At 44.5% G+C, this 12,852-nt stretch overlaps 1 protein-coding gene across 5 annotated transcripts in view; it reads right to left on the minus strand.

Moving 5' to 3' along the window:
- Window positions 1-284: 284 nt before the first annotated feature.
- Window positions 285-12,852, minus strand: part of UNC5B (unc-5 netrin receptor B) — a 154,661-nt gene continuing 142,093 nt past the window's right edge. For all 5 annotated transcript variants that reach the window (XM_090056835.1, XM_090056836.1, XM_090056834.1 and 2 more), the window contains 4 exons: window positions 12,204-12,353; window positions 10,188-10,352; window positions 7,210-7,388; window positions 285-5,590 (listed from right to left, as the gene is read on the minus strand). In XM_090056835.1, the coding sequence (XP_089912961.1) occupies window positions 5,425-5,590; window positions 7,210-7,388; window positions 10,188-10,352; window positions 12,204-12,353 (660 nt within the window). In that variant the 3' untranslated portion in view covers window positions 285-5,424. The remainder of the gene's footprint in view (window positions 5,591-7,209; window positions 7,389-10,187; window positions 10,353-12,203; window positions 12,354-12,852) is intronic.

Genomic DNA, 12,852 nt, shown 5'->3' on the forward strand with positions numbered 1-12,852 from the left:
CCCACTGGCACTAGCTAGTCACAGTGAAGTTCCAACCCAAATTTCTCTTTGACACAATGGCTAGAACAATGCCAATTAAGTCTTTCCCAAGAAGTTACAAGTGCCAATGGAGATTGCTAGAAGGAGTAATGGAAGGAGTATGGGCCAGTAGATTTGAAATGGCCAGTCTTGATGACAGGAAGTGAAGGCTGGACCATAAAATGAAGATATTAATTTTTTTAGAAATAAACTGTGTGGAATCTAACTTCCCTTGCAGTTGAAAGATCAAAAAGAAACAAGGCAGGTTTTGTTTAATTTTCTTTTTTATTAGACTAGGAAATATAATTTATTGCATAAAAATTAATTTGTTACAATAGGAATGCTGAACTTTATTTACAGTTCTTAGTTTACAGACTAAACAGCTGCATGTTTAGAGGATTCCACCAGACTCATCCTCTGGACATATAAATATGGAAACAATGTGGAACAAGAGCATGGTTGCTCTCAACAGGAGAAAAACAGCTGGTTTTTCTTTCAATGACTCTTATTAAATTCCTGCCCTGTATCACAGAGCCACTACTCTGCTTTATGACTTCAGAGTGTGGTGTATCTTCAAGAGACAGAGAAATGCACACACATGACCTTGGTCAGAGAGAGGCCGTACAGTACTTGGACACTCTGATCCTGTGATGTGAGAGCTACATACACTGTAATCCCATGATCCAAGGGAGACAGAGAAATGCATACACTTTGATCAGAGAGCCAAGCTAATGCCTCCTCTCCCTCTCTGCCCTGACACAGTTTCCCTGATCTGAAAGACACTATGAAATACCTGCGCATGTGTGCATACACTCATGCCATACCAACTGGAGAGGCACATACACTGTTTTTCTGGTTCTGTTCTCTGAAAGACATGGGGATACAAACACACATGCAAATCTGGCAAACTCCCATACATAGTGGTTTGAAAGTGAGACACACACACACACATACACCCCCCCCCCCAATCCTTTACCCAGACATACTGAAAGCATAGGAGAGAGAGAGAGCGAGAGAGAGCGAGAGAGAGTGAGAAAGAGTAAATACGCATATAACCTTTACGTGTGGTCTAAGAGAAGAGCATTTAATTTTTTTGGATATCACTGACTTCACAAATTAGTTTCTCAAATATAGTTACAGAAATGGGTAGAACTGTTGCTACGTTACAGCCATATTCAGCTCCCACTAAAGGCAATGGAGGTCTTCCCTACAGACTTCTATGGAAGCTGGATCATGCCCTTAGTTTTCCTGTCTCAGTAACCAAGCAAGGTCTTATTACACAAGCCAGGTTTTCATTGCAGTGAAATGTTGGAGAAGCTAGGGCTCTTCTAGATATTTCCTGAGTGCTGGAAAACAGTACTGTTATGGAGAAAGGTCATACCTGCCAAACTCCTGAATACCTCGTGGTCAACTGTTTGCTTTAAGAGGGTCTTTATTTCTTTTCAGCCACACAGAAATATTTTCAGCTATGTTCAAGTACTTGATCTGTTCAATAGTCAGTCTGGACTCTCAAGTGGTTTAAAAATTTGATTGAGCTGCACATCCAAAAGTTTATGTACTCATTCAGATCTGTACTTTACATATGGATGACTATGTATATTAAAATTGTAGGTGCACAGTCTTGTAATCTGATTCCATCCCTTTACCACATTCAGTTTCAAACACATCATGACTGACCAAGAAAGACTGGCAAGAAAATGACATCCACAAATACTGACTCATACCCTTTTACCAGCTCCAAAATTGTAATTTTCTTCTACTCTGCAAAACATTGGACTTGAACCTGCCTGATGTTTCCATATAATTAAAGAATTTGAAGGAATGTACAATTTAGGCATTAAACAGAAGGTGGGAATTTCTACAGCTGTGAACTACACTAATGACACTGATATTCAATAGGACAATTTCACAGCAAGAAAATGGCTACAGAATTGGCAAAGTATTCCTTATACAATGAAAATGGCTTCTGAACAAAACAGATGGGTTTTCAATGCCAAAAAGTCCCCAGGGCCTGTGAGAGAAAGGTGGGAGCCTGTTGGTTGGAGGGTTTCCTTACCTTCCATTTTTGAAAAATTAAATACTGGTCTGACCTGGGGGTGCACACAATTTTGGAGGCCCAGTACACCCATACCTTAATTCCCTGCCTCCATCTTATAGGCCCTGAGTCCAATATTTGATATATTTTAAAAAGTAGAATTGCTTCTATCTGGCTGTTCACGTAGGAAGGTACAACCTCCTCCTACATGAGGACGTAGCTCCAAGCTCTGAAAATGTCCTTTTGCATTAAGGTTTCTTGTTTGGTGCTGATTTGTTTTGCCACTGTATGGAATCTGTATAGAATTAATTCACACATTCCCAGCAAAGTTATTTATGTAGATGAATAAAGATTGCTTGTATAAATATTCTTCCCTGTGTGTCCCTTTTCCAACTCTCTGCCATCAATTTAGGAATAGCAGAGATGGAAACAGACTGGCTAAGCACTCGTGCCAGAGAGTTAAGCAACTAGAGGTTTAAATCCTGAATAAATACTGGCTACTGAACTATCCAGCAAAGACGACATCCTATTATGTCACATGCTGGCTCCCTGAGTGTGTGTGCACTTTCTTTTAGTCACGCAAGTGCATCACAGGCAGCAGACTGTAGGGAAAGGAGTAGGATGAGGTGTGGTATCCTTCTGTTGGGGACATCACTGTATTAAAGCTTTACATTTTTGGTCACAAACAAATGTCTTGGGATAAAGTACAATGGAGGTCTAAGAGCTGGTGCAATGCCATCCTGGTATGATGCTGTGTTCCCGCTTGCATCCTGGTATGATGCTGTGTTCCTGCTTGCATCACGACAAGCTATCCAGAAGGACAAACTTTTCAGAGGTAGCAACCATAAATATTAGTTCCATCTGTGGCTAACCAAAGTCTTCTTCTGAATATTTCCCTGTGTAAAATACCACTTAGTTTGAGCTATCAGAGGTAGAAGTAAGATAGTTGTAAAGGAGAGGGGAAGGAAAGGGTAAGACAGAAAAAGACTGTAGACATTTCCAGCAGCCCTGCCAAGAAGTAATCTGTTTAACATAGTCATGTAGGATTGTACTGGACAAATCAGTTATTCCAATGGACGATGTAAAACAACTTTGCTAGCCTCCTACAAATACGTAGGGCTTGAATACATATACATTATTTGTAGTTTAACTTAACATTATAACATAAATTGGTATATAACACCACTGGAGGACAGATGAAGTTGCCACAGTATCCTCAAGAGTAACGGCAGGCTACATCAGTGTAATGTCGTTTGCCCACACCCATCATCTTTACTGATTACATAAACTTACTGGAAGTTTACCTAGTGCATTTCTACAGATTTGGAACCTAACCATGGAAATTAGTGATAGACAACACCTCTCCAATTACCCAGAGAAGTCACCTGCCAGTGCAAGGTAATCCTACAATATCTATTCTAGTATTTGGTCCAATCCAATTCTAAATATTCCACAATATTCACAACAGTCTTGCTGTTAGAATTTTTATCTCCATTGTCATTAAAATACTGAATAAAAAAATTGATAGGATTCAGAGGACTCAAGAAGGAATGTGGTCTTCCAATAAACATCTATAGACCTCTGGAACACACTTTATAAAAGTAGCCCATTTTGCTCAGAAAAGTCACTGGGTACCCAAAAGTTGCGGTTTCTACTTGTGTGAATAGAAATTGTTTGCCTGCAGGTGTGCTTATCTTGAAAAGTTTTGCTTTTACTCGCATCCTAAAGAAAATCATTTGAAAATATGAATGTGTATATACTTTGGGTTCCAATCATTTGACACAGCCCAGAACTGTAATAAACAGGTAGAGAGTGCCCTATATATCTTTTACTGAATTTGTCTTTTTATGAAAGAATTAAAACGTCTCACCCCAACCTCTTTTGTGAACCATAGGTTGGCTTGACCCCTCTGATAGCTTCATCATCAGTTTTCTAACAAAGCAAACTCTGAGATCTGTACTGATTTCAGGGCTAGTGAAGGAAATGGACCTCTTACTCACTGCTCTAATCTTGTCCAATTTCCTGCTAGACCAGGATGATTCCTTCTCATTGCAACACCTCATATCTGAGGTGCCTACTGTTTCTCTGAAAGGCTCTTTCACATCGTGACACTGGGAACACATTCTCCCCTGATACTGAAGCTAAGGTTTGCTTTGTTCAGTTTCATTCCTGAAACAATGGTGCTGCAGTAGACAACAAAGATGATTATATGAAGCCATGCTTTGGTCTGTTTCAAACAGATACAGGGCCAGAAGAGGAAAAACTGTATGTGCAAAAAATGGATTGAGATGCCTATGTGAGGTTCAAGTTTCTATAATGGGGCTGGAAACAATGCTGAGGAGTTATCATTGTGATTTGAAGAAAAGCACTGGAAGTTTGTCAATGTATCTCCCTTTAACCTTGTTTCCAGGAGTGGATTTATTCTTCTGTTAGCTGGGTGCTTATGTGGCCCTCAGTGCAAGACAGAAAGGAGAATTTACAAAGATGTCACAGAAGGAGATTCATCTTGCCCTTTCTGAGCCATGTAGGTCTCTAGGCACTTACCCAGCTGGACATCACCAAGGGGCTAGGAACAAATAAATGAGTTTCTCTTGCCTTTTTTAAAAATTATTTTCACTACAAATGTAATGTGAAGTTTGCTCTCTCTCTTCTCTCTCTCTCTCTCACACACACACACACACACTCTGAACATCTTAATGCTCTTGCTCACACACAAAAGATTTTTTTTGTTTTGTTTTGTTTTTTTAAAAAGGACTCATCCAAAGATCTGGATAATAAATTATTTGCGTTTCCTAAGAAACTGTGTTTTTTTTTCTTTTTTCTTTCTTTTTGCCTTAATAAGCCATCTGAAGCTCTTGACAGAAGTAAGCAGTTTGTCTAGATTGTACTTGACTCTTCAAAGCATAAAAGCTATTAAAGAAAAAGGAGATGGAAGAGAGGGAGAATCCAAACAAATTAAACAAAGTAAAGCCCAACCCCACTTGAGAAGCCCTAACTGACCAATGCCACAGGGGAAGCAGCTGCCCACTTCCGCCAATGGCTGTCATGGTTACCAAAAAGTGTTACTTTGCACCTCACTAGAGGACGGCAAGGAGGAGAAGGGAGCTTGTTTAACACTTGAATTGCTTGTAAACTGTGTGGGTAGACTTCTAAAGCTTGCTAGCAATTTAGGGAGGCGGAGAAGTAACTTCCTCTTACCCCTCATTGCTAAGTACAGCTCAGCAACCCACCAAATGCAAAGTACAAATGAGCCCAACCCTACCCCACTAGTTCAGGAAGGGACCTTCCCTATTTTCCTCCTCCTCATCTCACCCTCTTCTCTGTCCTCCTTTGTCCACTGACTGAAGACTACCAGGTACTTAGAAGCAACATCAGCAGTCTCCCTCTGCTGCCATGACAACCAGCATCTCACTCTTGCCCATCTCTTCCAAGGCACTAGCCAGGGTATTGAGATCGCCGTCATCTTGGTGCTGGGCTTCCCATAAGTCCAGGATGACTCCTGTTGGGCTGGCTTTGGTGGCAAAGTAGTTCAGATACCTGTGAAGAAGGAGACAGAGAAAGTTGAAGCTAACTTTATGCATACCCCTAATTTGAATGGCACATGGTCAGGACAAGGGGTGGTTAGGAAAGAAGAGAAGACCTGGAACAATCTGCATCCAGTATAAGCGATCAAGGACAAATCACAGTGCAAATGCCTGGGCCCTCACAGTGTTATCTTCATCTTCACTAGCATTTGTGTAAAAGTAAGATGCATCATTTTACACAAATTATGAATGCTCTCCCTCTCTTCCACCCCTAAAGCATGATCCTATAATGGAACACGCCAAGTACAGAAGAGGAATGATATAAGGGCAGTCATGCTCAGCAGCATGAGACTCTTGTGATGCGTGATCATGGCAGAAGGTCAGGCATGTTCAGGCAGTCCCACAGATCTCACTGGGTGCACGTGCATAAGGCCTCTGTAATTTGAATCAAAGGGGAAAAGGCACAGCTATAACCTGATATGGAAATGTCAGCTGTCCCATGCTCCAAGCCTCAAGGCATCCTGGTCTGACAGAATGAGCACAAGTCTGGGAATAAGAAACTTCTGAACTTGAATTCTCTCTCTAGCATGGAATCACTGTGACCTTATGTAAATCATTCCCCCTCCCTGTGCCTCATGTCTCCACCTGTCAAACAAGAACAATAATACTTCTGTACCTCATGGCACAGTGGTGAGCATGCATTCATTCACATTTGTACATAAACTTATTGTACTTCTTGACTCACCAAGTCTTTAGTTTTGTGCCTTTTTTCCCCATCCCACTCTTTCTCTGTATTCCTTCCCACATGAGTCCAATTTCCTGCTGAATACAAGCAGGCTTGGTTTCATCACTGACAGAATACTAGATCCCTGTGGTGGTGTTCCCAGGAGCTGCAAAACCCTAAGTGGTTTCTGTATTGTTAATCAGACACTTTAGTGATGGTGTTGCGAGCAATGCTTTGCAATACATGCCAACTAATCCCTTTTCCAAGAACAGCACTGTGAGACAGTATCTGCCCCTTTGGGGCTAAACAAAGCTGCAACAGCATCTTGTAGGGGGGTAGGGGAATAAGTTCTGCCAAGATGCATTTGTTTACATGTAAAGCAACAGAAGCAAAGGCCTAATCCACACTGCAAAGTTTTGTTGCAGAATTGTGTGTGTGTTCACATTCAAAGCTTTTCTGTGGTGTGGCAGAAGTCATTTCACCTATGCTGATCAGAGTAAGGCTTTTGCTGCCACCAGGCAGAAGGCTCCTAGGCCTTTTATCCAGCTGTAGCAGTCCATCCAGCTGCTGTTACCTTTCCAGAGCGCACTCCAGATTGTGGTGGCACATCTGCTGAATGGAGCTACATTGAGATACCCAAAATGTATCTACTCTATATGTAGTCTGGCAGCTTAAGGGTGGTGGCTCTTGGATGCAGAGAAAGATGAATTTAGATACAGACTAGATGCTCAGCACATAATCATGTCTCACATGGATCACACTAGCCCCCATCCTCCCTAGCTCAGAAAAGAATGAGTGGACAATGCAAGCCATCAAGGAAACATATAACCCCCTCTCTCCAAATGACAGGCTAGGGGCAAGAAGGGAAGAGCAGAGTGTCTAGCATCACATGGTGAGCTAAAACCCACCTATCCATGGAAAGTTTCTGAGCAAGAAGTCTCCAGTCATTTCCTCTGGAATTTGGAGCATCCAGGCTGTTGCAGATTTTCTGCCGGATGGACAGGGGGATCTTGAAAGCATATGGTCCCAGCTGAGTTGTTGCAGCACTGCCATGATGCAAGTGGAAGGCATCAAAGGAACTGGCATTCTAGAATAGGGAAAGGGGAAAACAATTCATAATCCCTTAAAACACAGTTTCCATGAAGAACTGGTTTACCCTCTTAAGCCTGTTTTGCTTTCTCTCTTATTAGCCTATCCATGCCCAGGAGCAGGAAGGTTGCTATTGTTCTAAGTGGAATTGAGGACTGCTTTCATAAACTGTTAAGCAGCAAAGGCAGCCTGGAAGAGGCCAGAGACACAGAGGCCAGGACTGGGGAAGACAGGTGTAAGATGGTACCATTCACTCAAATGTATGGATGTCAAAGATCAGAAACAAAAAGAGTGGCAGATAACATGCCATATAGTTTCATAGTTGGTAGGGTTGGAAGGGACCTGAGCAGATCATCAAGTCCGACCCCCTGCCATGGCAGGAAAGAGTACCGGGGTCAAACAACCCCAGCGAGGTGTTCATCTAGCCTCCTCTTAAACACCCCCAGGGTAGGAGCCTGCACCATTTCTCTTGGAAGTTGGTTCCAGACCCTAGCTGCCCTGACCATGAAGTAGCGCCTCCTGATGTCTAGTTTGACTCGACCCTCTGCCAGCTTGTGACTGTTATTTCTAGTCACTCCTGGCAGTGCTCAGGGGAACAGGGACTCCCCCAGTGCCTGCTGGTCCCCTCTGACTAGTTTGTAACAGGCCACTAGATCCCCCCTCAGCCTTCTCTTGTGGAGGCTGAACAGGTTCAGGTCCTGTAGCCTCTCCTCATAGGACCTGTCCTGCTGCCCCCGATCATGCGAGTGGCCCTCCTCTGGACCCTCTCCATGTTGTCCACATAGTACTCCAGCTGCAGCCTGACCAGTGCCGCTTAGAGGGGGAGTATCACCTCCTTGGACCTACTTGAGATGCATCTGTAGATGCATGACAAGGTATGGTTGGCCTTCCTGACTGCATCCCCAAACTGCTGGCCCATGTTCATCTTGGTATCAATGATGACTCCAAGATCCTTTTCTGCCTCTGCACTGACAAGAAGGGAGTTCCCCAGCCTATAGGTATGCTGCTGGTTCTTCCTCCCCAGGTGCAGTACCCTGCACTTGGCAGTGTTGAAACCCATCCTGTTCTCATCTACCCACCCCTGTAACCTGTCTAGGTCCAATTACAACCTATTCCTCCCTTCTAGAATGCCCACTTCTCCCCACATCTTTGTGTCACCTGCGAATTTGAACAGGGTGCTTTTTACCCCCTTGTCCAAGTCGCTGATGAACATGTTGAACAGTGCGGGCCTGAGGACCGAACCCTGGGAGATCCCACTGCCCACGTCCCTCCAGGTCGAAAATGATGTGTCCACAATCACTCTCTGGGTGCGGCCCTGCAGCCAACTAGTGACCCATCCGACCGTGTAAGTGTCAGTGCCACAGTCCCTTAGTTTTTTAATGAGAATGGGGTGAAAGACAGTGTTGAAGGCCTTCCTTAAGTCCAGAAAGACTATGTCCACTGCTACCCCTGCATCTAAGAACAACAGGGAAGACATCAAGATCTTCCCCTCAGGCAAACTTCAGCAAACTCAGTTGTAAGCAGCCTCCAAGTATTAATTCATGCTGGTAAACAACTTGGGGTAGAGTCAGTAGCATCTAACACTATTTCCAGGACTGCACAAATGTTAAAGGCCCTAAAATTCCCCATGAATTTCAGGTGGACTGTCCAGTCCTCAGCCAGTTCAATTATTCCCAGTTTTTTAGCTGGTGAACAATTTCATCTTACTGTCATGGGGGGAGCACTGATTAACATCTTAGTACTATCTCCAGAGAGGTTTTGGTCCCAGATCTATGCAGTGGGGATTATACGTTACAGTTGACTGACTCACAGGGGGTGTGTACAGAGGAGTTTATATCACTGTTTTATCAATATTGCAAAAACACATCTCTTGTAACAACAGCTTAACACCCTTGGCTGCTACTGCCTGGGTCTACTGGTTCCCCAGCACCAGTCATAACAGGATGTTTATTCCATTCAGTAAGCTCTTTTCTCCAACTCTTTTTTTTAGGTGAGGGTAGAACTAGACTGATTGGCTGTCTGTAATCCAACTAGATAAATTGGCAACAGCAGTGCAGACTTTCCCCTACCCTGCTGTGCCACAAACTGGATTTGGGAGATGTCTCTTCTAAAAATGAGAGTTTACAGGCCTGTTTATTCCTTGGCTTTTTTCCTGAGAGTCACAGAGGGGGGTGGCACAGAAACAGCACCAGCTGTGAGACTATTTCTTTAAATCTTCAATCAAATCACAGACTTAAGCAACTTGAGGCCATGGCCAACTTCAGTGTTAATGTAGCTGGCAGCCATGGAGGTAACACAGAAAGGTACTCAGAGGTGCTTCAATTCTGTGGTAATGAGCAATCTCCTTGTGAGATAAAATAGACTCATTTATTAGACAGATTGGATAAAGCAGCACTCCTTCCCTTATATGCAGGGATTCAGAGAAGATGTCTGAGAATGACCGTTAATCTTCTCTGCTACTACAGCAGGTGGGAGGACTTCCTCCTGGTAACTACCATCCCCAGGTGGCTGTACCTGAGTTGTAATACCCCCTGTTCAGTGTTTTGGGCAACAACAGCAAAATGGCAAAGATGTAATAATGGACCTTTAAAGAAATGGTTACAGCTGTTCTTTTCACAAGCATGGGCAAGAGTGATGTGTAGCCTGGAGTCAACTGCACCACTTTCCCCTCATCCAGCTGAAGGCTTAGGAATTACCCAGCTGAAGTCAACAGAAATACACTGGGGTAAAACTGAATCAGTCCCACCTGTAAAATGCTGCGGTACTTCCTCCTCCCTCCCGCCTCCTCTTTCCTTACCTCTCCAAGCATGATGTGCAACTGGAATATCTGCCCTTCACCTTCCACCTGCCGGACGCAGATCTTGCAGGTGAGCTCTGTTGAAGACTGGCTGTACCTCTCTAGGGTGAAGGTACAGTGCAGGGCCCTTTGGCTGCCACTCCAGATATGATAAAAAGGAATCTCCTGCAGCAAGGTGGGGAATGAAGTATAATATAACCACAGGCCTCAGCAACTCTTCTCCTGAATAAAGCCCCATCATACACTCTCCCTTCCTTACCCATTTGTGTAAACTTAATTACTATTATTTCTTTGTATTTAAAATACCATTTAAAAAAAATGCCCACAGAGAAGCTCTAGAGTAAAAACTGATTTATGACAACCATAATAACAATCACCTGGCCAATTAAAAACCCTGTCAGATTTCCTTGTAAGCTATCTTCTAGGCTTCCTAGCTTCTGCCTTGACTGGCAAGAGAAGAGGATAATTTTGTGCTGGCAGCTGGGAGGGTGGGACAGAGTGAGCTGGCAGACAGGGTCTCAGCTGCCATGTCGAAAGACACAGAGTCAAATGTGGTAAGTAAAAATAATCCTTTTTGTTCCTCTAGGAGACAGCTGTAGAAGGCAGAGGAATATAGCTCTCTTAGAAGTTACTTGTGTGTGTATGTGGGTGAGCCCTAGTGCCTGACTAGAGTGGATCATATACCAAATTACTAGATCAATGCTTTGAACATTAACTCTTTAATTCCCATCATAGACATGGTCCTAGATCAGGGGCACGCAAAATATGGCCCATGGGGCCAGACCTGGCCCACCAACTGATTGGATCCAGCCCATGGCGTGTGTCCACCAATTGGTTGGATTTGGTCTGCGGCTGCCCCCAGAGTGCTCTGCATGGGCTGATCCCTGCCTGAGGCAGCCAGTGCCATGCTTCTTCCTGTGCCTGCTGGCCCCAGTCCTGGCCAGTACACACAGCTTATTGGTGGGGCTGATCCCAGTGTGGCTGCAGCTGCCTGGGTACTGCTCAGCTACCCTTGCCTCCAGTAGCAGCTCCTCCTCCTCCTCCTGCCCCTACTGCACTGCTCCAAGTGGAGAGGACACTTCAGTTGGGTGGCTCCTACCCCAGTGCATGGGGCTCCAGCTCCATCTCCCAGCTGCCTTCCACTTAGTCTCCCTCCCAGCATGATAAGCAGCCATCTGTGGGTGGCTAAGTGGGTGGAAGACAGCCAGGAGCTGCAGCCAGAGCCCTGCAGGCTGGAGCAGGAGCCACCTCACTGAAGCTTCCTCCCTGCCCACAGTGGTGCAGCAGGGGCAGGAGGAGGATCTGCTGGGGCTGAGGGGATTTGAGGAGCACACAGGTGGCTGCAGGTGCACTGGGAGCAGCCCCACTGGTAAGCTGTGTATACTGGCTGGAGTCAGGCCAATAGGTGCAAGTGGGAGTATGATGTGGGCTGTCCCAGGTGGGGCACTGCCTGGGTGAGCTCTGCTCCACCTGGGCAAGCCCCACTGCCTCCTTCTTCCTCCCGTCACACTCAGCCAGCTCCTGGGACCTAGCACCCAGGCAGCCCCCTACACAATGTGCACATATACCCCAATGTGCCCCACCTTCCCACACATACTCTTCTCACATGACAAGTCATCAAAACTCCCTATGTGGTCCCCAGGCCCAAATAATTGCCCACCCTTGTCCTAGATCCAAAAGAAGCCACTTAAGAATAAATCTTTCCCACTGTTTTGCTGCTGACAATCAAGCACTGATATGCTCAGATAGTCCATAAATATAGTGTCATGCAGTTATTATTGATTCCTTGTATATGAATGTGCAAGTTGGCATGGACCCTTACAAGTGTGTGTTTTCAGTGAGCACCAATAAATGGAGGTTCTTTTCTAGGAAAACAGAGATGAATAATTACCTATTTGTTATTTCCCTTTAGGGAGTGCTTTTGGCTCAGTGCTCACCCACACTGTTTTCCCCCAATGTCCTATAGTTCCAGCATGCCGCTCCTTGTGACAATTCTACATTCTCTTGGCCACTTACCTGGTATTTAGCCAGCAGTTTGCTCCTCCACAGTGAGTGGGGGATATCATGGATGGAGAGGCGGAGGTTGTGATAACTGTCCTTAAAGAGCAGTGGCTTGGGTTCCTCTAGCAGGTAACCGCCCAGCGTCTTTTCCAGTTCTAGCACTTCCTATGTGAGAAAGGGAGGATGAGAGCCATGGTATTAAATATCATACCTAGTCAAATGGAGAATGTGAGGTTTTTATTATTTTTTGCCCTTTTGACAGCACTGTGTCCACACTGAGCCCTGCCCAAACCCCAACAAAATCAAAAAAGCAACTACAAAACCTGCATCCAAGTGGTAAGTATGTTCTGAAGGCTTTGACATAATGAGTTGTGACTGGTGCCAAATGCAAACCAACCAGCTGGGGAAAAAATGACAAGAAGGATGACCTCAAAAATCTAGCCTCAGTAATCAGGAGAACACAAGAAAATTCTGATTCACAATGCAGGCATTTCTCTCAGAATGAAAATTCTGTCTGAAAAAGCAAGTGTACAGCATCCTGCAGTAGAGTGATACAGAACAGACTAGACAATGCTTACAGCCTTTAAAGTACTTCTAGAGGGCCTCCTTCTTGGTCATTAGGTTCCCTGTAAAGGGGTTATCATTTAAAAGCTACCCTGGTTCA

Source organism: Crocodylus siamensis, chromosome 7 (assembly GCF_052110815.1).
Source record: "Crocodylus siamensis isolate JL-2025a chromosome 7, ASM5211081v1, whole genome shotgun sequence".
NCBI classification, from domain to species: domain Eukaryota; kingdom Metazoa; phylum Chordata; order Crocodylia; family Crocodylidae; genus Crocodylus; species Crocodylus siamensis.